This window comes from Brienomyrus brachyistius, unplaced genomic scaffold (genome assembly GCF_023856365.1).
Source record: "Brienomyrus brachyistius isolate T26 unplaced genomic scaffold, BBRACH_0.4 scaffold35, whole genome shotgun sequence".
NCBI classification, from domain to species: domain Eukaryota; kingdom Metazoa; phylum Chordata; class Actinopteri; order Osteoglossiformes; family Mormyridae; genus Brienomyrus; species Brienomyrus brachyistius.
The window spans coordinates 2,963,003-2,986,644 of NW_026042310.1; the positions used below are offsets into that span (position 1 = coordinate 2,963,003).

At 49.1% G+C, this 23,642-nt stretch overlaps 2 protein-coding genes across 2 annotated transcripts; both read right to left on the reverse strand.

The window, feature by feature from the left end:
• Positions 1 to 529: 529 nt before the first annotated feature.
• Positions 530 to 6,274, reverse strand: LOC125721769 (LIM/homeobox protein Lhx1-like). The gene is made up of 5 exons (XM_048997819.1): positions 5,637 to 6,274; positions 4,057 to 4,280; positions 3,159 to 3,433; positions 2,178 to 2,337; positions 530 to 1,463 (listed from the first exon to the last, which is right to left on the reverse strand). Exons 1-5 carry the CDS (start codon positions 5,804 to 5,806, stop codon positions 1,114 to 1,116), a joined length of 1,179 nt encoding a protein of 392 aa, XP_048853776.1. The 5' UTR covers positions 5,807 to 6,274; the 3' UTR covers positions 530 to 1,113.
• A 14,197-nt stretch (positions 6,275 to 20,471) lies between these two features.
• mrm1 (mitochondrial rRNA methyltransferase 1 homolog (S. cerevisiae)) lies at positions 20,472 to 23,529 on the reverse strand. The gene is given in 6 exon segments (XM_048997909.1): positions 20,472 to 20,859; positions 20,945 to 21,064; positions 21,166 to 21,286; positions 21,498 to 21,591; positions 21,699 to 21,844; positions 21,846 to 23,529. Coding segments are annotated over 6 exon segments (1,110 nt in total). The 5' UTR covers positions 22,425 to 23,529; the 3' UTR covers positions 20,472 to 20,809.
• Positions 23,530 to 23,642: the final 113 nt, after the last annotated feature.

The following is a 23,642-nucleotide window of genomic DNA, read 5'->3' on the forward strand; positions in this document are numbered from 1 at the left end:
GTCTGCCGAAAAGGCGTGGCAATTCCTGCGGGGGGTTGTTTTATCCTGAACATTGCAGATGATGACTTACAACCATCCCCAGTCACGAGATAAAGATATCAGAAGGGGGATGTCCACCATCATCCATCATATATTTCACACCAGTAGATTGTGGGGTTAAATCCCATTATGACATGTCCAGGCACGTCTAATCAGCTTTCTACACAAAAGCCACCCTCCCATTATAAAGACCTCCAGCATCTCTTCACAGTGGTGGGTAGCTTCTCTGCATCCTACCCATAATGCTCTGCATCGACACACTTTCTGTCAAGCCAACACGTCCATGTAGTTTCTTGAGAGGTTATACTCTGGGAAACGGAATCACTAAAGTCTGCGTGGAAACGTAAAGGTCGTTCGCACTTTTAAAGTATAAATACGCAAAATGGGGCCACGTCTGACCATAAAGTACCATCAAGGCTCTGACGTTTTTTTGGTTTTTAAGCAGAAAGACACAAAATTGGGCTTTATGGTTTAAAGAATGTGTGTTTTGATTTTATTAGTTTGCATTTTTAATTTCACAAAAATAAACCTGTTAGCCTAAAAGTGCTACATAAAAAGGGTATGAGTTTTCCTCGGGCTACAAAATTCAAAGGGGAGATTTGTCCCTTTGCTCAAAATCCAAAGTGTGCTTTCCGCAGTGAAAAGTGTTCTGACGGCTTCTCCGCTATTTTTTGTATCTCTGTGTGTCTCTTACCTCAACCTGTCACAGACCTGCAGCAAAGGCCATCGCAGGAATGTGATGACAAATGATAAGGATGTGAATAGAACATACATAATTAAGTGAAGAGTCCGACGGAAGGTTGTGGGTTCGAAGCACTGCAGATCGCATGATCTTGTTTTGCACTTGTTTCTTTGCTGGTCAATGTTACTTAACTTAAAAAAACAACATTTTAATACTTAAACATTTAAATTAATAAACCTGTCCTAGAAATGGAACAGAAATAAATAATACTGACACAGAAATCCACCAGTAAATAAATATGATTTAAAAAAAAAGATAGATAGACAGGGGGTGCTGTCCTGGGATTTTGTAGCCGGGTTCTCCCTCAGTGCAGGGATCTGTCCCCCTATTGGCTACCAGACGGTGCCTTCGCTCATCTCTGAGGGCGGGGGGAGCAGGTGAGCGCCGTAGCCGCCGGCGCCGCCGATGGACAGCGAGGTGAACAAGGGGCTGGAGCCATAGGCGTCCGAGGAGGTGTGGAGGGAAGGTTCTGGGCTGGGGGAGCAGCCCGGCTCGTGGGACAGGAGGTCCGAGAAGCGCTGGGGCTCCTCCGAGGCATGCTGTCCTGGCAGGGGGGGTTCTGGGAGGGGGCCCGGGGAAGGAGCGAAGCCTGGGTCAGCCGGCACCAGGGTCTGCGTGGGGGGGCGAGCCGGGGGAAAGTAGTCAAAGCTGCCACCAGGACTGTAGTAGTCATTTCGGAAATCTGAGGGGAAACAAACCACGGTGTCACTAAAAGCAGCACGCCCCCTATAGGGAACATCAGCCAGAAGAGGCATAGACTACTGATGACCAGGGAGGGGGTCTTATTGACCCCAGCACACAAGGCAACTATACCTGCAGCTGCCTTAAAATCCACTTGTGAAAAAATCACAACATAGACCAAAAGCCCTGTCGTGTTTGTCCAAAGTTGCAATGAAAATCCGACATCAGATTCCACAACACCATGACCTCTGTGCTTTTCCTTTTCATACTTGTTTCTGCCATTTCCCACATTCCAGCAGAGCGCCACCACCGGGGTCACGCTGTAAGTTACAAACATTGGACTGAAGGTGGCCGTGCGCTCTCAGACACCGAACACGACTGAAAATAATTCATAAATTGGTATACGGGGACAGGTAACCACCACCCCACGCGACACGTCTCCCTAAAGTTATTCACAGAGCCCAGCAGTATTTGACACAAATCGTTTTAAGGAGAGTTGTGGCTGAAAAGCTTTTCACATATGTACGACTTATTTCACAGGCAGAAATGCCCGTTCATTACAGCAGGCGGTGAATACAAGATATCACAGATAAACGGGTATTTTTTTAAAAAAGAGCATCGTGTTGCCGTGCCAAGGATGCGGAGGCTGCTGAACATTTTATGAAAAATATATGATATAAAATAGCGGGGTTTCATATTTGTCAGCGACGCCCACCTCCGTAGACTGAAAAGCGGCCGGCCGGCAGCAGCTCCCCCGACTGCAAGCGCTCCGTCCTCATCCTCCTCGGGCTCTGGAGAAAGGCGTGTCTCCGCGCGCCCAGGGCGCTCAGCTGCTTCATCCGCCGCTCTTTCGACCGCCGATTCTGGAACCAGACCTGACGAGAAGGAGGGCGCGTAAATGGACCGCCTTACATCCACAGCCGGTTCAGACGCCGAGATCACGGGACATGTGTCTCACTTTTGGGGGGCCACGTACGCACCATGGATGTCGAGTCAAGGACATGATATATAACATTATGGGACATTATTAAACTCAACGTCAAATTTAGGAACATTTAATACACAAAACAGGCTATTTATTAAAGTTTCGGGGGGAAAAAATCAATACTGTAAAATAATGTTAATATTATGTATCGTAATAACCAAAGTAGATCGTGGTCTTATCTTGTAATAATAATACTGAAAATCGCAGAGCATTAACCGAACCGATACGTTAAGGCAGATGAGGTCCGGTTGGGAAAGACCTTTCAACTTCACGACTCATTAAAATCAATTAATTAAAAGATATTCATTAAAAGTCGGTAGTAATGGACCCCACATTAAAAGCTGGATTCCTTCAAATCATAGACGCTCGAGTTACGTATACACAATATGACGCGAAACTAAATTTGTTTTAAAAAAAAGGTCGTATTATGTTTTAATATAGGTCTAATGTATTCAAAATTAAAAAAAACGAATGATAAAATCACGACCCTTTTAAAATTATACTACGTAAACCTTTTAGGAGTCTTAATAAATACAAATGCAACTACCGCATTGTTGTATGCATGCATAATAGACTTTTACATTTACATATGGACCACTAAAATTAAATGCAAATCCATTAACGCTTCATGATTTTCTTCATAATTACGAACTTGCGCGTTCATGATTTGCCCGCAGTATTTCTGTGTTTAATAAAAGCGCGATTCCGGACCTGGATAACGCGCATGTTGAGGCCGGTCTCCTGCGCCAGCTGCTCTCTGATGTGCCTCGTCGGCTTCGGCGTGGACGCGAAAGCGGCTTTCAGCGTCTCCAGCTGCTTAGCCTTGATGGTGGTCCGCGGACCGCGGCGCTTCCCGCTCAGGCTCGGCTCCTCCGGCTCGGTGCTCGCTGCCTCTTTGTCCGATAACGGCCCGACGTCTACGTCTTTGCCGTCATCCTGAGCGTCTTGGGAATCAGGAGATAAACTGGGATCGCTGGACGTGGTAACTGCTCAAAAAAACAACCAAATAAAAAGTTATACTGATTACGTTGTATTCGATTTTATTAAATGAAAAATCTAATGAAAATGTAAAATTCTTCACCAACGTAATAATTATTAACACAAAATGAGCTGGGATCTTCTTTAAATACACAGATACAAAACAATACCCTCATAATTATCACAATCAATATTAAAAACTGTTTTTTTTAATTACACGGGCTAGAACTATATAAATAAATCCACAATTTAATATTTTTCCATTCCATGCACAGGCTTCGCCTTTTCGTTTGCATGCGTTTTATCAAATCAGGAGAAATTAGATTTTTTTTTCATTCATTATTTAATCAAAACATATTTTTTTCCCCAAAGATAAATAAGGAATTAGAACTCATTTAAAATATTGTTCGTGGTTAATGTAGCATAACTATTAGAGAAACAAAAATGTAAACGCCATACACCTCTACAAAAACACCAATAGGCCTACATGTTCCTGGCCAATATATTAACATTAAAAAGAAATATAGTTCTATCTTCATAACGTGTACAGCAGACTTGAGTAAAATAAATTACAGGCATATAAGACGTGACGGTAAATTAAGCCGATGGTTGCCGCGTCTGGGTGTCGGACCTGACGGGAGGTTCGTGTCCTTCTCGCTGCCGCCGTTCAGATAGTCATCTTTACAGACGAATTTGTTCTCGTCCACGACGTAGAGCTCTTCTCCCGTGGAGAGCTGCTTGCTGCACAGGATGCAGGTGAAGCAGCTCAGGTGGAAGACGCTGCTCCGCGCCCGGCGCACCAGGTCGCTGGGCGAGATGCCGTGACCGCAACCGGCGCACTTGGTGCCAAAGCGTCTGCGGGGCAGGGAGAAGAAATTCAGCCTCGGGGGTCACAAACAGGCCAACAGACGTGAATATTAACCACGATCAGGAAATACGACCTTTGTCACTAACAGGTTTACAAGCTGTTTTCTTAGATTTAAAATTTACACTGAAGAGAAAAGGGCTTCCTTTTAAGAGATGCGTATTCGTAAATCTATGATTAACTGATATAATTTTTTTGTTTCAAAAAATAGGAAATTACAATAGGCTTGTATTTTAAAACAAATGTCGGAATATGTAAAAGCAAAATCAGCGTGGAAAAGGTAAGATACGCGTATGACGAATATCTCCAAATGAACAAGGACACTGTCGTCACCCTTCAGCTTGGGTCGCAATTATAGGGATTTTGAACTACATTAAGTGATGCAAACAAGCAAAACCAAGTGAATTAACGTAGCTAATCCCTTTTCAATCAGTTGACAGCGGCGTGTTCCCTGCATGGAAAGTCACATTGCTCTTGGTCTCCTGTGGAGGAACGCATCTTTTGAAGCAAGCAAACGCGTTCAGGTTCCGGCAATCGCCTGCCGTTGTGATTTTACGCAACGCTAATGAAGTACGCAAGCCATAAGCACAAAAACATGAATTAATTTTAAAACTACAAGGCGAATAGATCTGCATCACAAATCGAGGTACTCTCTGTACAAGAAAACAAACAACACGTGGTTTTAAACCCAATACAGTAACACTAGCAAGTAAACAGCATAACACCGTGATATAAGGTGCAACATGGGTTATATCAGACAAATACTTCAAAAAAGCCACTTCGCATGTTGTCACGAATGGGAACTATACCCTCAAGTGGTAAAAATGTGCGCCTTTGCTTGTCACTGCAGAGCTGTACCCCTATTATTGTGCTTTTTAAGGTATAGAAATCGACTTTGAGGAACATCCCAAAGGTACAAACAGCACTAATGTACCACCAATGGTACAGAAATGTTCGTCATAGACTATTTCTGTACCTTAAAAGGTACATTTACCTACAGCTAAGGGTACAATTGGCAGACCCTTGAGGGTACAGCCCCCGTGACAAGCAAAGGTACAAACTGGTACTCTTTTTTTCTGAGTGTATACAAATCACAAAAGCTCACGTTAAAGTGATATTACTAAGAAACATTTAAACAAATATAACTTGCTAGTTCTAATGTAATACAAAAAAACTAATGGGCACCACGTCACCGCGTTTTATATATCTGGTCTGTTAGACCTCACACTAAATGTGCGGTACTTTGCGTCCCTGCAGCTGGCAGGTTTTCAGGGAACAACGCAATCCTCCATTTGCAAATTAAAAAGGAGACGCGGCGGTCTACTGTGTGTGGCTTCGAGGCTCACCGAAAGAAGTCATTTTTGCAGTACAATTTGCCTTCTCGAGAGAAGCACTTCTCGGTTAAATTGCACTGGCAGTCACAGCACTGCACGCACTGGATGTGCCAGTGCCGGTCCAGGACATTGAGAAGAAACCGGTCCATTATAGGCCGCTCGCAGCCGGCACATTGAACCATCGTCCTTGAACAAATGCGGCGGGTTTCTCTCTAGTGTGTTTTCTCTCTTCGTGGGCTCTTCCGTCTCCTTTAATGACAAATAAAATGCATCTCCTGGCGACAGCAGGACAGGCTCTGGTACCTGTCTTGCCCGATTCCCTTTGTGACACCCAGCGTCTCAAGCAGAGCGTACTGCGCTCTCGGTTTGGCGCTCAGGGCACCCTGTAGGTCTTCAAAATCCGTTAATTCTCTCCAAAGGCGTTAATTCCCCCAGAAGTGAGGTTAAAACAGCCCGGCCTATCTTCCTTAGAATGAAATCAGAGGCAGAATGAAGAAAGGAATCAAGAACTTCAAGAATTAGAATCTTTCCAAATATATTTTAAGTCCCCTTGGCAAACAAAATAAAAACGAATGAACCTTTCCGTAGACTAAAGGACAAAAAAAAAAACGTTTTTCTTAAAGAAATAGTGAGTGAGGTTTTGTTTCTGAGAGCAGTTCAGTTCAAAGCGCGCTCCTGGGGCTCCTCGCGTATTTATTCCTGACACTCCACAAAGTGGCGGAGGGGACACGGCCGCTGACGTCACTGGCGGCGCGACCAATCAGCGGCAGCAGCATCCTCACGGTACCCAGCACGATGAAATTATATTTATACGGCACAGAACTCGTCCTCTGAAAACAATACTCCAATTAATAGCAATTGACTCCATCAATGCATCAAATATGCAAGCAGTCCGAAAGCATCCATATGCATCGCTTTACTTGCATGTCTTGCAGATCTAACCACTAAGTATTTACTTTCCCCGTGTTTACAGGTGAGTCCGACTATTGAACTACACTAAAAGGACTTCCTGTGTATGTTTTAGGTTTTATTTTTGGATCATTTATATGTTAGTACGATGTTACAAATAATATTTTCACATTTAAGTATTAGGATATGAACACTGCAAAGCTTAATCTGATTGTAAATTCTGGGTCCTAAATTGCGTTATTACGGATTTTGGAGCCACGTGCAGTATAATTATCATCCGTTTTTTCCCTTATCTTAGTAAACGAAAGGATTTTGCGCCAACAACCGATGTATACCTACATCTAAACCAGACGTTTTAATCAAAACTCAGTATTTACCACGGACACGGTGAACTATTTAAAGACGTAGCCCACAACGCTTTTCTCAGTCACAGTATTGACTACGAGACTTAAGCGCGTTAGTTGTTACAGTAATACTGCTACTGCTATGAGGCCGAGGTCCGCGGTGACCGGCGACATCCCGCGGTGGGACAGCCGCGTGGGGCCCGCGAAATCAGCCCCGAGATGCGGCAGCAGAAGCCATGCTGTCCGCCCCCAGACAATATCTCAGAAAATGGGACGAAAGGGAGGTAACGGCACCGGCAAAAATTACAATTAGAGTCAGCATGTTCACTTTCAACTCTATAGAACAAGCAAACAACAAAAACATAGGGTAGATCGGGAGGGAATGTAACAAGTCGAGTAAGAGTAATACGGGAGAAGGCGGCCATTTAAAAGTAAAGAATAAAATGAAAAAAGTACCGCTGCTAATGTATTATTCGGTATCGGACGTTATAAGAGGGTCATAGAGGGTAGACCAGGTAGGGAGATGTCGACTTTCCTTTTACTAAGGTGGGCTTCTGATTGAACAGAGGAGCGATCTGACAGCCAACGTTAATTATAGACGGCTAGGATACAGTCCGATATGTAGCCTCCCTGACTGTGATTAAAATGAGGGACCAGGGAGATAGTTACTGGTAAAGAGCCCTGACTGCTGTTTAAAATGGTCCAGACCATCCATCCATCCATCCATCCATTTTTTGTAACTGCTTGCCCTATTCAGGGTTACAGAGGTCTAAAGCACAAGGCAGGAAACAACCCAGGATGGGGCGCAAGCCCATCACAGTGCACTCACATACTCTTCACTCACACATACACACCTACGGGCAATTTGACGACCCCAATTAGCCTCAGCATGTTTTTAGATTGTGGGGGTGGGACTGGAGTGAGAAAACCCCACGACGACAAGGGCAGAACATGCAAACTCCAACTAAATGCATTTTTATTCAAAAAAACAAGTACATTTTCAAGAGAGCGGGATCAGACCGTCCCTGGAGTAATCAGGAGTTAAGAGGCTCATGCAAGGGATCAGCAGCAAAGTAATTTCATTGGGATTTAAACTAACAACCTTCCACAGTCACACACTGCATGTGGGAACCCATTAGAACTGAACCAGATGGCTAGAAAACTGCACATCTGCTGGGAGGCGGGGGGTTAGGGGTGTTCCTCTGACCGGTCATACAACAGGTTTATATGTGGTGTAGGCGCTCACTAGGAAACGTAAAGACAGGTACAAAGCAGACACCTGCATTTTCTGGGTCTGTACCCTTAAGGGTCTGCCAGTTGTACCCTTAGCTGTAGGTAATTGTATCTTTTAAGATACAGAAATGGTATATGATGAACATTTCTGTACAATTGATCGTACATTAATGCTGTTTGTACCTTTGGGATGTTACTCAGAGTCCATTTCTGTACAATAACAGGGGTACGGCCCCAGTGTCGAGCAAAGGTACACATTTTTACCCTTTTTTGTGGGAGGGTACCTGGGGTCTACACTGCTTGCTGCAGGGAGCACGGGATGCCAGCCCGGACAGTCTAGAACCTTCTGAAATCATGTCTGGGAGTTTGGATGTTCTACAGCACTGTTTCTCAACTGGTGGGTCGCAAACCAAAAGCCTCACGGATCATTCCCTTTAGGTGATGAGGTGCTTGGTTAAAAATATATATATTTTGCAATTGTTTTTTTTCTTAAAACAGTGTGTGAAGACTTTGAGCTGTATAATTGCTGCACTATTTTTTGTCAAAATACTTGTGGTTTAATTTTTTTTATTATTATTATTATTTGGGTCTTGACATAGCGACCAAGGAAAAATGTGGTTCCGGAGGCTAAAGCATTTGAAAATCACTGATTTAGGTGACACAAACCCATAACCACATCTCCTCTCTTGTGTTTGCCTGGTTCCTGTACAGCTCTCAAAAATATTTCCCTGGATTTAAACAAATCTTGGCAAGTTCTGGCAAGATTAAAAATGCTGTATCAAGGTTTAATGCTGCGTTGCATCTACCTTGGAGGTCTGAAGTTGGAGCCGGGAATGATGTCACATTCCGAGTACAGCAAGTCGGAAAGCCATTTAGCAGTCCAGGAACCGGTTTTTAAAAGCGAGGTGCTTAGCTGGATAACGTGTCGGATTTAAGGTACCCCGGTTTTGAATGGCCTTCATCTTCGTTCACTTACATTTAACCTAAACTTAAATCTGACAAGTTATCCAGCTAAGCAAGAGATCCTGATCTCTAAAACAGGTCCCAGTTCCAGCCAGCTCCATTGTTAGCCATTGCGGTTGGACAGTACTGATCTGATGATGTAGCTGCTAATAAACAGCATAAAACTATATATTTAACTTCTGTTGATAAAGGGCGCAGCCATCTTGAATTCTGAGGTCGGGGTTGTGTTGATTCCTCCGACTTTCCGAGTAGGAATTCCGACTTAAGGGGGCGTTCCAGGTGAAATTTCCGATTAGAAACTCGGAAAATCTGAGTTACGAGTTCAAATGGAACGCAGCGTAAGATGGTCAGGTCAAAGGGTACCGAGTTTGGCCAGGGTCCTCAACGCTCTGGCGGGTGATTTACATTTGTTAATTAATGCTAAATGCTCCTAATGAGACCAAGAGGAAACCCTCTGGGCCATTGATACCTTTTAATGTTAAACAAACATAACAGCGCAATCTGCATTCATTAACACTCACTCATTAAAGCCTGTTTACTGTGATAAATTAGCAGTAAACAGTAAGATCCATACCCAGGTGTGCCAGACAGGCGTATGACACATGTTTATACTTAGCAACAAATATACAGATATAAATGCAGTAACAGATATGCACAGGAATATGGACATCTTGGCTGGGGGGCTGATGATGGATGCGGAGGGTGGGGGGGGGGGGGGGCGGGGCACAGATGCCCCAGACAGACTGGGAAATTAAAAGCCCATTTTGTAAAGTTGTAAAAGAGCAAAATGGTGAAACAGCCGTCTGTGACCCCCCTCCCTCCCCCAAGCTACACCCCCCACCGAGAGACTTCTGCTCACACTGTTCAGCGTCTTTGGCTCATACCCAGGTCTCAGGCTCCGCCCACATCTGCCTGTCAGGACCCGCGCTTCCGTCCGTCCGTGTCTCTGCCAGGAGACAATGCAGGAGGGGGGGGCGCTGTCCTGCCTTCCCGGTGCTGTCCGCACACCCACACCTGCCACAGCCCCGAAGCAAGAATCCCCCCCCCCAGGCAGCCCCCAGCACAAGCTGTGAAAGACCCCCCCCCATCTGACTGCAGCAAGACTCACTCATTCATTCATGTGTGATGTGCAAATCATTGACCCTAAATGTGAATTTAATTGAGCGGACAACACCCCCCTCGCTCCCCCTACCCTAGTCCTGCCCAGCTGCCCCTCCCACCCCGATGCCTCGGGCAGCTGACAGAGGAGTGACAGCCTGCCCCGTGGAGCTGAGAGAGGTCAGGCTCTTTGTCATGTGGAAGGGGGTCCTGCAGGCAGTGAAAGGGGAGGCGGAGCCAGGGGTGGGCGGAGCCAGAGCGTGCTGCCACGGCTAGGAGCAAGCATATGGTGAAGACTGCATGGGCTCCTGTGCACAGCGTTCAAGACGACAAGAGTGACAATGGTCACTCAACATTTATACGCCGCCTATACAATGCTCACACAATATTTATACCGCATTTATACGATGCTCACTCAGCGTTTATAGACCGTTTGTACAGCGTTTACGCAGAATTCACATGGCTTTGTACAGCGTTTACGCAGCATTCACAGGTATTTGTACAGCGTTTACGCAGCATTCACAGGTATTTGTACAGCGTTTACGCAGCATTCACAGGGATTTGTACAGCGTTTACGCAGCATTCACAGGGATTTGTACAGCGTTTACGCAGCATTAACAAGGATTTGTACAGTGTTTACGCAGCATTCACAGGGATTTGTACAGCGTTTACGCAGCATTCACAGGCCTTTGTACAGCATTTACGCAGAATTCACAGGGATTTGTACAGCATTTACGCAACATTCACCGGGCTTTGTACAGCATTTATGCAGAATTCACATGGCTTTGTACAGCGTTTACGCAGCATTCACAGGGATTTGTACAGCGTTTACGCAGCATTCACAGGGATTTGTACAGCGTTTACGCAGCATTCACAGGGATTTGTACAGCGTTTACGCAGCATTAACAAGGATTTGTACAGTGTTTACGCAGCATTCACAGGGATTTGTACAGCGTTTACGCAGCATTCACAGGGATTTGTACAGCATTTACGCAGCATTCACAGGCCTTTGTACAGCATTTACGCAGAATTCACAGGGATTTGTACAGCATTTACGCAACATTCACCGGGCTTTGTACAGCGTTTATGCAGAATTCACAGCGCTTTGTACAGCATTTACGCAGCATTCATAGGGCTTTATACAGCGTTTACGCAGAATTCACAGCGCTTTGCACAGCGTTTACGCAGAATTCACATGGCTTTGTACAGCGTTTACGCAGCATTCACAGGGATTTGTACAGCGTTTACGCAGAATTCACAGCACTTTGTACATCGTTTACGCAGCATTCACAGGGCTTTGTACAGCGTTTACGCAGCATTCACAGGGATTTGTACAGCGTTTACGCAGAATTCACAGCACTTTGTACATCGTTTACGCAGCATTCACAGGGATTTGTACAGTGTTTACGCAGAATTCACAGCACTTTGTACATCGTTTATGCAGCATTCACAGGGCTTTGTACAGCATTTACACAGCATTCACAGGGCTTTGTACAGCATTTATACAGTATTCACAGGGCTTAGTACAGCGTTTATGCAGCCTTCATAGAGCTTTGCCCAGCATTTATACAGTATTTATAAGACACTCAGCACCTGTCTAATCGCTCTTTGGATCTGAGCATTTAAAAGCATAAATGCACTGTTTCACGCAGGCAGAATGGCTGCCCTGGGGGAGCGTTTAGCCCCCATACAGAGAGCATGGGACAGGCGTGATGGGAGAAGGCCAGGGTGATGTCCCTCCCAGGCCCACGAGCAGACAGGTGCAGGACAATAGGACTGCGCCCCCCCCCCCCCCAAAAGTGGCCAATTTCACCACGATGCCCCGATGTGCCCCTTTACACATTACGATATGCCCCTCCAGGAGCTACTTCAGATCCCTGCGAAGTTCCGGCTGTTGTACTCTACAGCCATCTACCCAAAGCACCAGAATCACTGCTATAATATTGAGTAAATGAAAACAAATTTCATTAAAAGCATCAAGTGAATGACGCAGTAATTAAAAGGAAACGGAGGGGGACTGGGCTGTGAATCAGGGGAGGGGGTTTGAGCAGCAGACGGACCTGTGAGCAGTACGGACCCCGCCCGCTAGCCCAGCTCTGATGTCTGGCAGGAGCAGAAGGAGCCCATGTCACGCGTGTGATTCCCACACGCTCTCCGCGACCCGGGGCCGAGCTGTACGGCGAGCATTCGGGTGCCGCCTGGTCCGGCCCACCGCCTCGACACGGCGACACCTCACCAACCTGACGCTCTGGATGTGTCACACCAGGAGCACATACTGGGGGAAGGGGTCAGCTGATGCAGGGCGGCTAATCGGGGACGGAACCTGCCCCCAGATGGAGATTCCCTCCCCCCTACTCCTGGGCTGGTCCAGTCTGTCAGCACCACTTTCCCCCAGTTACCCCCAGTTTGGACTCTGCTCCTGGACCATCTGTGAGACATTTATCTCTTTCAAAGGACCATTAGAGCTGCCCCCAGTTCCCCAGACAAACATGCAACCCCCCCCCTCCCTCCTGCAGCTGATCAAGCTGATGTCACCTGTCACCTGTGCTCATGACTGCATGACGCTTTCAGAAAAACGCGTTTGCACATTCGCTACGAGGAGCAACAATTGCAAATGAATTCTTTCAAATGAATATCTGACTGTTTAGGTATATTCAGGTTCAGCAGCTCCGTAGTATTACAAATGCACCCCTCCGCTTAAGTGCTGTGCCTTCCGCTGCTTCAAGCTTAATTCGTGACCCTCAGCTTAGGTTTAGTCAAAGAGAATCCCTCAAAAATATAGGATTGTATTTATAAAAATGTGTCCTGCTGTCTGTGAAAATACTCCAGGAATGGCGCCCCCTAGAGGGCTGTTGTATGCTGCAACACCTCTCCCATATGCCTGTGTCCAGCAGTAGCTATTAACCCCCAGTATCTCTGCCCTCCTAATGCTGTACATCTTGGTCCTACCCAGGGAGGAAAGAGCAGCGCTGTGACGTTCACAGCTTCCCAGAATGCACTTTGGTTCCGGCATGCATTGAGCCTGCTCTCCACCCACATCCCGTGAGTCCCAAATCCAAGCTACGGACACAGAGCTCTGTGTCGCCATTCACAATTTGCCTGTTCTTATTTCAAATGGTGTACAGCGGTAAGAAGCAGAGGCTTATGGGAAAGTGAGTTTTCGGCGAGGACCACTACCTACACTGGCCCACAGTGACGGGCTCAGCCCTCCCCAGCAAGACAAAAGCCCAGCGGCGCTATCCGCTACCTCAGGTGTGATTCCAACGGTGCGGCAGAAGCTGCCACAGAGGCTGCAGAGCGTTTGGACAGGTGCTGCGTGAACAATGCAGGACAGGGCTGGAGGAGCAGCTGAAAGCTGGCCTGTCAGCGGACGGCGGTGCCATTGTCTGGGGCCCCTCGAGGGGGGCTGACAGGGAGCTGGGGGGGGGGTGGGGGTGGGAGATGTATGTGGACATCAGCGGGGGGGGGTGGGACATATGTCTGAGACAGAACACATGTCAGCAGCATCTCTGAGATCCTACTCTGGTCCTTCAGCTGATCAACTGGGCTGGAGAGGAAACCTTCAGGACACAGAGCTCCAGAGATGTGCTGACGAAGCTGGGCTGTGCTCCTCAGACCACCGGTCCTGAAGATGCCCGCATCCACAAAACCAGGGAACGTGCTGCTACTATCTCACCCCCGAGAAGAACATCTGTTGGTGAAAATGGCCGTTTGTCTGAGTTATGAGAGATGGAGGTGGTGTGAGCGTGAGAGAGTCTGATATGTCTGGTTGGCATGGAGCACAGGATCATCTCAGTCTCAGCCTCTAGGTCCAGCTGGAGACCTCAGAGTATTGTGTCAGACGCCATAACTCCAGGAAGCCACCAAACATTAAGCAGATGTGGTCCAGGGCAGGGATCGGGAGGGACATCATCTTGAGAAGAAGATCACGTTAGACCCTGGATGATGGTGTATTGAAGGTCACTCAGAATGAGCTCCTGGCTTGAACGTGACCTGAAGTGTTGATCGAAGTGTGTCAAAGCACAAGAGAACCAGTTCAGGATGGAGGGTTAGCGTGTTTACAGAAATGCCAGGGTGAGGGAATCCCAAATGGGTGAGGGAATGCCATGATCTAGAACCTTCTGTGGCCACAGCATTCCACGAGATACCCGCCGCAAAGCTTCAGGAAAACCAGGACTCATGTGACACCCAGAGCGCGTCACCAGGAGGCCCTGAGTGACCAATTTACATGTGGTGAGTGAAGAGTGATGCCACCAGGCAGCCCGGAGCAGCGCAGACGGTGAGTGATGTCACCCTGGAGCCTAACAGATGAGACGATGGAGAGCAAAGGTGTGTCTTTACCCAGGGTCCACTGGGACACGGCGGTATCAGTCAGTCTGTGAGCTGATTCATGTCAGGCCTTGTGTTCTGTGTCCTGAAATAGTGAGCCTGATAAGATGGAGTTGTGACTGGACACAGAGCAGCCTGGTTGGTGAAGCAGGACTGTGCAGGAGGCCTCCCCTTCCATCTGTCAGCGCCCCCTTGTGGGCAGGCGGGGTCGAGCAGGATACAGCTATATGTAATGTCCAGCTAACCTCCCCTGACAGCACACTGAAACTGCTGGGGGGAGTGGGGGGGGTTGAGGTGTGAGTAGAGTGCAACCCCACCCCCTGGGGACTTGTAAAGACTGAGTCGGTGTTAACAAGAGCCAGACAGCATGCAGAGCTGATAACCAATGAGAATGAATAGCATGCACTGGAGGTAATGAGCGAGGTGCCCTGAGTGGTATCTCAGCCATAGGGGAGAGGGGCTAATCTGAAAGTTAACAGGTGGCGGGGGGGGGGCTGGGGGGGGCAGCACATTCAGGGCTACACCTGAGATTTCACACAGGGTGGGGAGAAAGCGGCATGGGGGGTGGGACACGCCCATCACCGCTCGTTAGGGCTAATCCGCGTATACCCAGGGACTCTGGGTTGGGGGGGGGGTTAATCAACATTTGCTGCTGGGGGGTAACTTGGAGTGAGAGTGAGGTGACGTGGTTTTGTCCATAACTGCGCCCCCCTCTCCAAAAACCAGAAACGATGGTGTCTGCCTGTAACCTGATTAAGGCCCCCCCAAAGATGGCTCACGGAATCGCAGTTGAGGGCACGCCTGAGCTCACCAGGCTGCTGGTTCAGGTACCGGCTGGACACTGCTGTTAGACCTTTGAGTCCCCATTAGACTTTGTCAAATGGATAATCCCGTGAGCCACTAACCCATGACGATAAACGTTTTTTAGGATCATCTTGCTAGTCCATGTGACTAGAGACATTTGACCTGTGAGAAGCGAATAAATTCCCACGGACAGGAAAGAGACTGGCCTGGAATCTGCCAACTGTCAGGTCAGTCTGTCAGGATAGAAGGTTATGGATAAACACAGCGTCACGATCACAAAGGCCTCTTCGGGATTAAAGAAGAAAAAAGCATAAGGCCGTCCTGTCAGGACCAGAGACAGGCCGTAATGAAAGGTACATTTGTCTCCATTTATCTGCAAATGAGCATCGTGGTTTAGCGCGGTTTCCTCTGAGAGGCGAGGTCGAATTTACAACCTCTAAATGGGAAATTAATTCCCCCAGACTGTGAGTAACAGGGACACTGGAAACACATCTGATTTGCCCTAGTTGTGATTAATTAGATTGGGAGAGTGTTTGGGGACCGCCAGGAGGGTGATGGGGGCCAGAGGAGGACAGCGGGGGGGCCCATAAGCATTACTGACAAACTGCTGGAGACTAATTATTTCGTAAGACTGCGTCCAGAGGCCCAGGAAGCAGGCAGCCGGCGTAGCCTCCGACCCCTGACCTTTGACCCATGACCCTGCCATGCTGGCGTCAAGCAGGCTTGTTAAACTGAGCTCGGATCGTTCAGAAACTATATTTAAGGAAAAGATGAAATTCCTCTGAGGAAGGGGAGTGAGGGCCAGGGACCAGGGGTCACTCCTCATCATCATCATCCTGAACTCTACCTTTGTTGCAACAGAGGGAGGGACAGGAGCGCCTCCTACAGGTCATCATAACACATAGCATTTTGCACAAGTGTATGTGATTGCTGCTTAGTTCTACCCAGTGACCCCCACTCCCCCCCCCCTGCCCACACTGGATGGCCCGTGCTAATTGGCGCCGTGAGAACGGGCCAGCTGGTCTGGGCAGAGCATCACAAAGGGCCGCCACAGCGGGACGGTGTAGCGTAGCGGACGCGTGCTGGGCCCACGGACCGTTCGTGGGCCTGAAAGGCACTTTGTCACCGCTCCAAGACAAAAGCCAGCAACCCGCCCCCCTGCAGGACAGGAGGGGGGAGTGCTATTCCGCAGTGCTGCGCACTAAGAAAGAATCGGCGGGCTGCGGCAGAGGCGTGAAAAGGGCCCCCTTTTCGGGTGACAGGGCCCAGGTAATGGCCCCCTACTGGAGCCTTTGGGCGTCACATGGCACAGTGACTATCCCCGCATACAGTTGATCGCCACGTGACCTTTAACCCCTTTAAATTCCAGCTATACTCAGGATGTGTCATGCCACGAGATCGACGACTTTCACTTGGCTGCTTTTGTGACATTTGCACCGCAGTTACGGCAAGATCGCAGTTCAGAGAGAAAGGACAACTTCACTGCCCTAAGTTCCAGAACAAACCGGCCCGTACCAGGCAGAACCGGGAGGGTGTCCATCCACAGGTGTCCTAGTCCTGAGCTCCACCAGCTCTCCAGCAGCTGTGGGCGCCGGTGGAGTGCAGGCGGGGGTCGCCGCTGACATACCTGCCCAAAAAGGATAGCCCTGTGTCCCCTGGGGGCTGCAGGTACCTCATGCGAAAGAACCGGCCGAGCCTCGACTGTGAGCTGGGTGGGAGCCAGGGGAGGGCGCCACAAGCAGATCCTAGTATACAGAACTGCAGGGATCTGCCCCACAACCCGATCCAGTTAAGCGGAAATGTTCACGAATGGACTATGGTATACAGAAATACAGGGACCCGCGCAAAGATCCAGATGTATAGAAACATAGGGATCCGTTACGGTTATATAGAAAAATGGATCCCCTCGCAAAGAGATCCGGTTATAAAGAAATGCATAGATCCCCTCGCAAACAGATCCGGTTATAAAGAAACGCATGGATCACCTCGCAAACAGATCCGGTTATAAAGAAACGCATGGATCCCCTCGCAAACAGATCTGGTTATAAAGAAACGCATGGATCCCCTCGCAAACAGATCCGGTTATAAAGAAACGCATGGATCCCCTCGCAAACAGATCCGGTTATAAAGAAACGCATGGATCCCCTCGCAAACAGATCCGGTTATAAAGAAACGCATGGATCCCCTCGCAAACAGATCCGGTTATAAAGAATCACATGGATCCCCTCGCAAACAGATCCGGTTATTTAGAAACAGGCTGAGGCCTCAGAAGATGCGTGATCGGCCCCAGTCAAGGATTAGCTACTCCTGCAAGTAAAAGATGAGAAGGTAGATGCAGAAGAGGAGGGTGTCGGGTGACGGGCTGTGACAACATGCGAGGTATTAATGTTCCGGGGGGGGGGGGATTAGGGGTTAGGGCGGGGACTGCCCAAGAGAAGGCCACATCTGGATATGAATCTCATTACCTCATTTAGCACTTCCTGGGAGTTACCCAGGGCTTCCTCGGTTAGGGGTATGTCCAAACAGGGTTAGGGTCAGGACTATGCAGGCCCAAGTAAAGTAAGCCATTACCGGCCATGTGGAACAGCCATCTGTTGTTGTCTTGCCCATGAGCCCCAGAGCAGGCAGAGGTGCACAGTAAAACAGACATCTGTACAATTCAGACTCACTTTGGGGACGTTTCTCCTGCTGTTACGCTGCTGCTCACTGGTGCTTCGCAGTTCATGGGACATTAACCGTCATCATCCACGAGGATAAACCAGCACCAACGTGTGCGTGTGTCTCTCTCTCTCTCTCGCTCGCTCTCTCTCTCGCTCGCTCTCTCTCTCTCTCAAACACACACACGCACACACACCTGTACTCATATCTTTGTGAAGACCATGCATTCATTTCTATGGGCAAAACCCTAATTCCAGCAACGACCACCTTAACATCGACCCAGTCCTACCCTTAACCATGAGGAACCAAGCAAAATACAAGACTTCTGGCATTTTAAGTTGTTTTGATTGCTGATAAAACTGAGTTTCCCCTTGTGGGGACCAAAAAAAATGGTCACACACACACACTCCCTCTCTCTACACGTCAAAAAAAAAACACGGTAGAAGTCCCCCAGTTCTGGAGAAAGCACTGAACATTAAGCACCAGCTTCCTGAACGGCCAGATTTACTCCTTGGACCATAACTGAGCATGAGAGTGAGGATGATTTAGAAATCATCAGGTATGACCTGTGTTGGCTGACAGGCTCCATCAATTATAGGCGTTTGTAAACTCATTACAACATGGCGACGACGTCAGTCTGTCCATCAAGGCTGCGTGTCTATATATGTACGGATATGTTTACACACAACGCACAGTGTCCGAGCCTCAGGAAAACACAGGGCACAGAGCCAGCCCTCTAATGTATGCATGGCTGGGCCTGCATTTACATTCTAATCGGTTTTCAGACTCAATTAAAAATGAGCTCTTGACTCCTCCGCTCATTGGCTCGTTGCCCCATATCTTCATCATGGAATCCGTTCACTGGAACGTAAAGCTCCAACCGACGAACAATGACATGACTGAGGAATTTTCAGAGCAGTGGCGCCCCCTGGTGGCCGGATGCCCAACATTTGACATTTTTTTAAACGTCCTTCATTGGCCCGCTGGGAAAAAACAACGTGCGACCGGCAGGTTACGGGCCTCAAGTGTAAAGGGAAGCGTGACCTTCCGAAAGACAGTTCAGCTGGAAGGAGCGCCTACGAAGACCGGTGATAAACTGGAATCGACAAGTATCGCATTCATGCAGTCGTCAAGACAAGCCAGGCCACCCATTTGCTACCGGCGACGCATTAAAAATTAACCACGGTCCATTACACAGAGGTAGGAAATGAAATATTTAATCCGTCACATCTAGAGGAAAACCTGTATTTTTTTCCGCCGAGAAAAACGAGAAACGTTAACGACGCATCTGTAACGTAACGTAACGCATGGCGGGTAGAAGCGTCAACTCAGGAAAGTTCCATTCCGGCATGCGATGCATCACACGGTCATATCTGCCACATTACCCACAATCCCCTTCACCGAGACGGGCCACACTTTGGCAGCCAGGGGAAACTCACGCTCTCATACCTACGGTTGGGGTCGTGGTGGTTCAGGTTAAACTGGCGGAGACCGTGTCCATTACAAACGCGACACTGAGCAACCTGAACTGGTCACATAGTGTAACAGGGACAGTGTCACGGACAGCTGAGCGAAAGTAGATATGGATAAATCCCAAAGCAGGTCAAAGCCCCCCCCAGCCACCCTTCCAGCCATATACCTTCCAAAACAAAATTAAACTGGGTAGTAAAGTTTGCTGGGGTGGGGCAGTTTGCTAAGTTAACACCCCCTCAAAAAGGTGGGTGCCAAGGATATATAAGGGAGAATATTGACCACCTGTGGTTAATCTGATGATCTTGTTTAAGAGTCACAAGCCTAACAGCACCAATGCAACTAATGTTCTAACAAACACAGTGGATCCCTGTAAAAAGCAGCTCGTGCAAATCCAGCCTCAGGTAAAACAGGTTGGGGGGGGTGCATGGAAACAGGGGGCTTGTCTTCAAGTCACGGTGGTGGTGTGTGTGTGTCGGGGGGGGGGCGCAGGCCTGGCAAAGAATAACCACACAGCCAAGGGAGCGCAGAGTGCCGAGCACCATGTCTGAGAGGCACCGTAAGACAGTTTGACCCGATTTCCAGGTCCAATTAACAGATGGGACAGGAACAGGAAGCCTTGGGGGGAACGAGGACGGAGCCCAGCCGGTGATGGAGCCCCCGGAGCCGGGGAAATCAGAGACTATTATCCGGAAACAGTGACTCTCAATTAAAATAGGATTTAGCACAGAGATCCGACGTGCTGACTTAGATTAGACAGCGGCTCCTCAGAATCCGGGAGGCCAGGAAGCAGATAACCCGGATTCTTACTGGATGACGTCAAACGGCACGTGTCCAATAGGAATCCAGGACGGAGACAGAATCATTTCAAGGTGGCGGAATCGTTCAGCTGTGATGAGGAACACGTCCCACGCAAACAAACGTACACTGCATGGATTGTGGACAGACAGAAAGCACAAACACGTAACACATACGGCCGGGAGGTGTGAAGATCAGGCCCCGCCCCCCCAACTGCATTACACAGAATTAAACAGCCCCAGACATTAAAACGCCGTTTAATGTTATTTTACACTTTGTGTGTACAGTACTGACGGAGGCGAGACACTGTTTGAATGTGTTTGTTAAGGAGGGACATCAGCTTTGATATCTGACACTGGTCACCCCACCTAGACAACACACACACACACACACACACACACACACACACACACACACACACACACACACACACACACAGAGGAGTCCACCATCTGATATCACCACCCAGGCTGCGCCCCCTGGTGGCCGAGAGTGATGTCACCCATCGCCCATCTCCACCCTCAGTGAAGAACCACACGGCTGCCTGAGTCTCAGGGGCTGTGCCGGGGGGGGGGGGGCTCATCTACAGGGTCCACCCCGGGACATCAGCAGGGAGTGCAGCAGGATCCCTGTGGTGGAAGGGAGAATGGGTACAGAGCCGAACGTGGCGGGTCGACACGGGACATGAAGCGGTTTCAGCGGCTTCGGCGCTACCTGTTGCCACGGAGACGTTGAGGGACTCCACGGCCGGATGCAGCTGGTGACGAGGACGAACTGTGACCAAGGTGTGGCACAGAGACAGGAGCTCCGGGGACAGGCCAGCGCCCTCGCCCCCTGCCCAGAGAAAGAGAGCACACAGTTACAGGAGGCAGGCCTCTCCTAGCCAATGGCTGTCACAGGTGTCGCCCATGACCAAAGGTACAGGTGTGTCTTACCCATCAGTAGCAGGGTGGGCCTGCTCAGTCGGAACTCCACGCAGTCCAGCACGGGCACGGCCGTAGTCTTGTCCGTCGTCCCCACAGAGCCCAGAACATGCCACCCCCGACTCACCTTCTCCTGAAACCACAGACAGCCCAACACAGTCAGGATCGTGAACCAGCACCAAAGCCTGTGTTTAGACATACGACCCAGAGGGGAAAACGTGGACATAAGATAAGCGATGACGTGCATTTTGTGTGCGTGTTCATGGTGCCCTCTGGTGGACACCGGAGGTATCTCAACTGGAGAGCACTATCCAAGGTGACGGAGCAAAGTCCCCTTTCGGTACCTTCAACAACTGGCTGAGGCTGTTATAGCCGTAGACACCCATGACCTCCATCACCCCAGAGCTGGCTTTGCTGACGACGGGAGTCAGGGGACAACTAGGAAGAGAGACCAGTTAAGGTACGGAGGAAGCAGGGAGGAAGCCAATGAGATGAGTCCTGGTAAAGGCAGCATGCACAGATATAGGTGCCATTGACGGACACACCTGCTCCGTAGGCTGCTGGCGATTCGGTCTACCCCCAGGAAGTAGGCAGAGCGCAGGATGGCTCCAAAATTCATGGGGTCCTGTATCCCGTCCAGTACCAGCCAGAGGGGGGGGGTCCGTGTCTCCCTGTTCGAGCTCTCCTTCCTCACTGTCCGAGAGGAACTGCAAGGGGCTGGCCTCCAGACACACGCCCTGGTGCACCCGCCTGCCGCTCATGGAGTCCAGCTGTGCCCTGCTGCAGCGCTGGATGGGCACGCCCCAGCGGCGGGCCTCCTCGCACACCCTCTGCACGGTGCCCCTCTGGGGCCCGACGCCCTCCTTGACGCACAGCCTATAGAGCTCCCTCCGGCCCTGTGTGACGGCCAGGAGGCAGGGGGCCACGCCGAACAGGACCTCCACGCGGTCTCCGCGACCCTCGTGGCGCTCCGCCCCCCGCCGGCCCTCCGCCAAGTCCTCCACGCGCAGCTTCAGCAGCTCGGGCGAGATCCTGCCTCGCGCCGGAGCGCGGGGCTGCGGGGCGCCCCACGTAATGTCGGCGTGACCGCGGCGCCGGGGCGATGCGCGCGGCGGCACGGGTGTCCTGGCGCTCGCGTCCGCCTCGCTGTCTCCAGGGAAACGCAATGCCGCGGAGTGAGCGAAGGAAGCTGCTCCAGATCGGCTAGGTCTGGGGCGGCACCACCGGCAGGTCCAGCTCGGCGTCACCGAGGTTATTCTCATTAAAATCATCCTGCACTGTCGGGTTCACCTGTCGGACATTACCTGAGCAGAAGAGGGAAGACAGTAGTATGCAGCGTCTACTTTACTACAAGCCGAAGCAAAAACGCCTAACCGAGAAAACTTCAGCAAACACTACCTACAAATGAGAAGCAGTCATATTACTGCGTGATTAAGTTCATCTGTATAACATCGGGAAATGTCCTACGTTTTATAAACACAAAATCCGGCGCCGTATTCATCCTGCTCTGCTGAGAGTGAAACTAGAGCGTTTTTCTAGGAATTTACGTTTTCAAATGACACTTGGCTAAAATCGATCGGATTTCACCTTACGTGGTCTCGTTAGCCCCAAGCGCAGCACGTTTGCTGCGCACCTTCCCGGCCGCCGTACTTCACGCAAGGAAAAATCATAGCACCCTCTGCTGCCATAGTGTAGAACTGCAGGTGTTTATTGTCGTTATTAAGAGAATCGTTTTTTTATTTTTTTTTATTTAGCAGACTCATTTATCCAAGGCGGCGTACATGGAGCTGTCGGGGTTAAACCACTCTTTCATTTTTATTTTTACAAATATAATTTTTATATAAAATTCTTATGGTAATGTACAGTGTAATTTTCCAAATAATAAACGATTTTAAATGAGCGACATCAGCAAGGTGTTCAAAAACATACGCTTACGCACACGTTTCCTTCTGGCAGAAAAGCAGGTGAAAGTTAATATATGTAGAACACCGGGAAGTCAGGGCAGGTTTGTATGCCCCGCCCCACTTACGTCATTTACCGTAAACTTGTAGATATTTGAGACCGTCTCCCTGTCACGATGAGCAGGAGTACCAGACGGAGACGGGCAAGTTCAACCACTTTTCCCTGACTTCGGCACTGTCTAGTATGGTTTGTATTTATAACTGCCATTTACACACAGTATACACACAGTATCCACAGAGTATCCCTGGTTCTGACAGTGAAGGTGTATTTTGTGAGCCCATCTACCTTCCACTCAGAGATTAATCATACGTACAACACGGCAGCCAAAATTATAACATTAAGCAGCATCTGTGCTGGGGGACAGGGGTCACCTTTCAATGCGATGCAACTGTATCGTTATCCCACAAGCGTGCAGTGAAATTCAAAGCTGTTATGGAGGCGTCCACCATGCTACATTTCACAAACACGCATCTCCACATTATTCAACTTTCCGAGAGGGGGTGAGGCAGGAACATGATCGGTGCCGT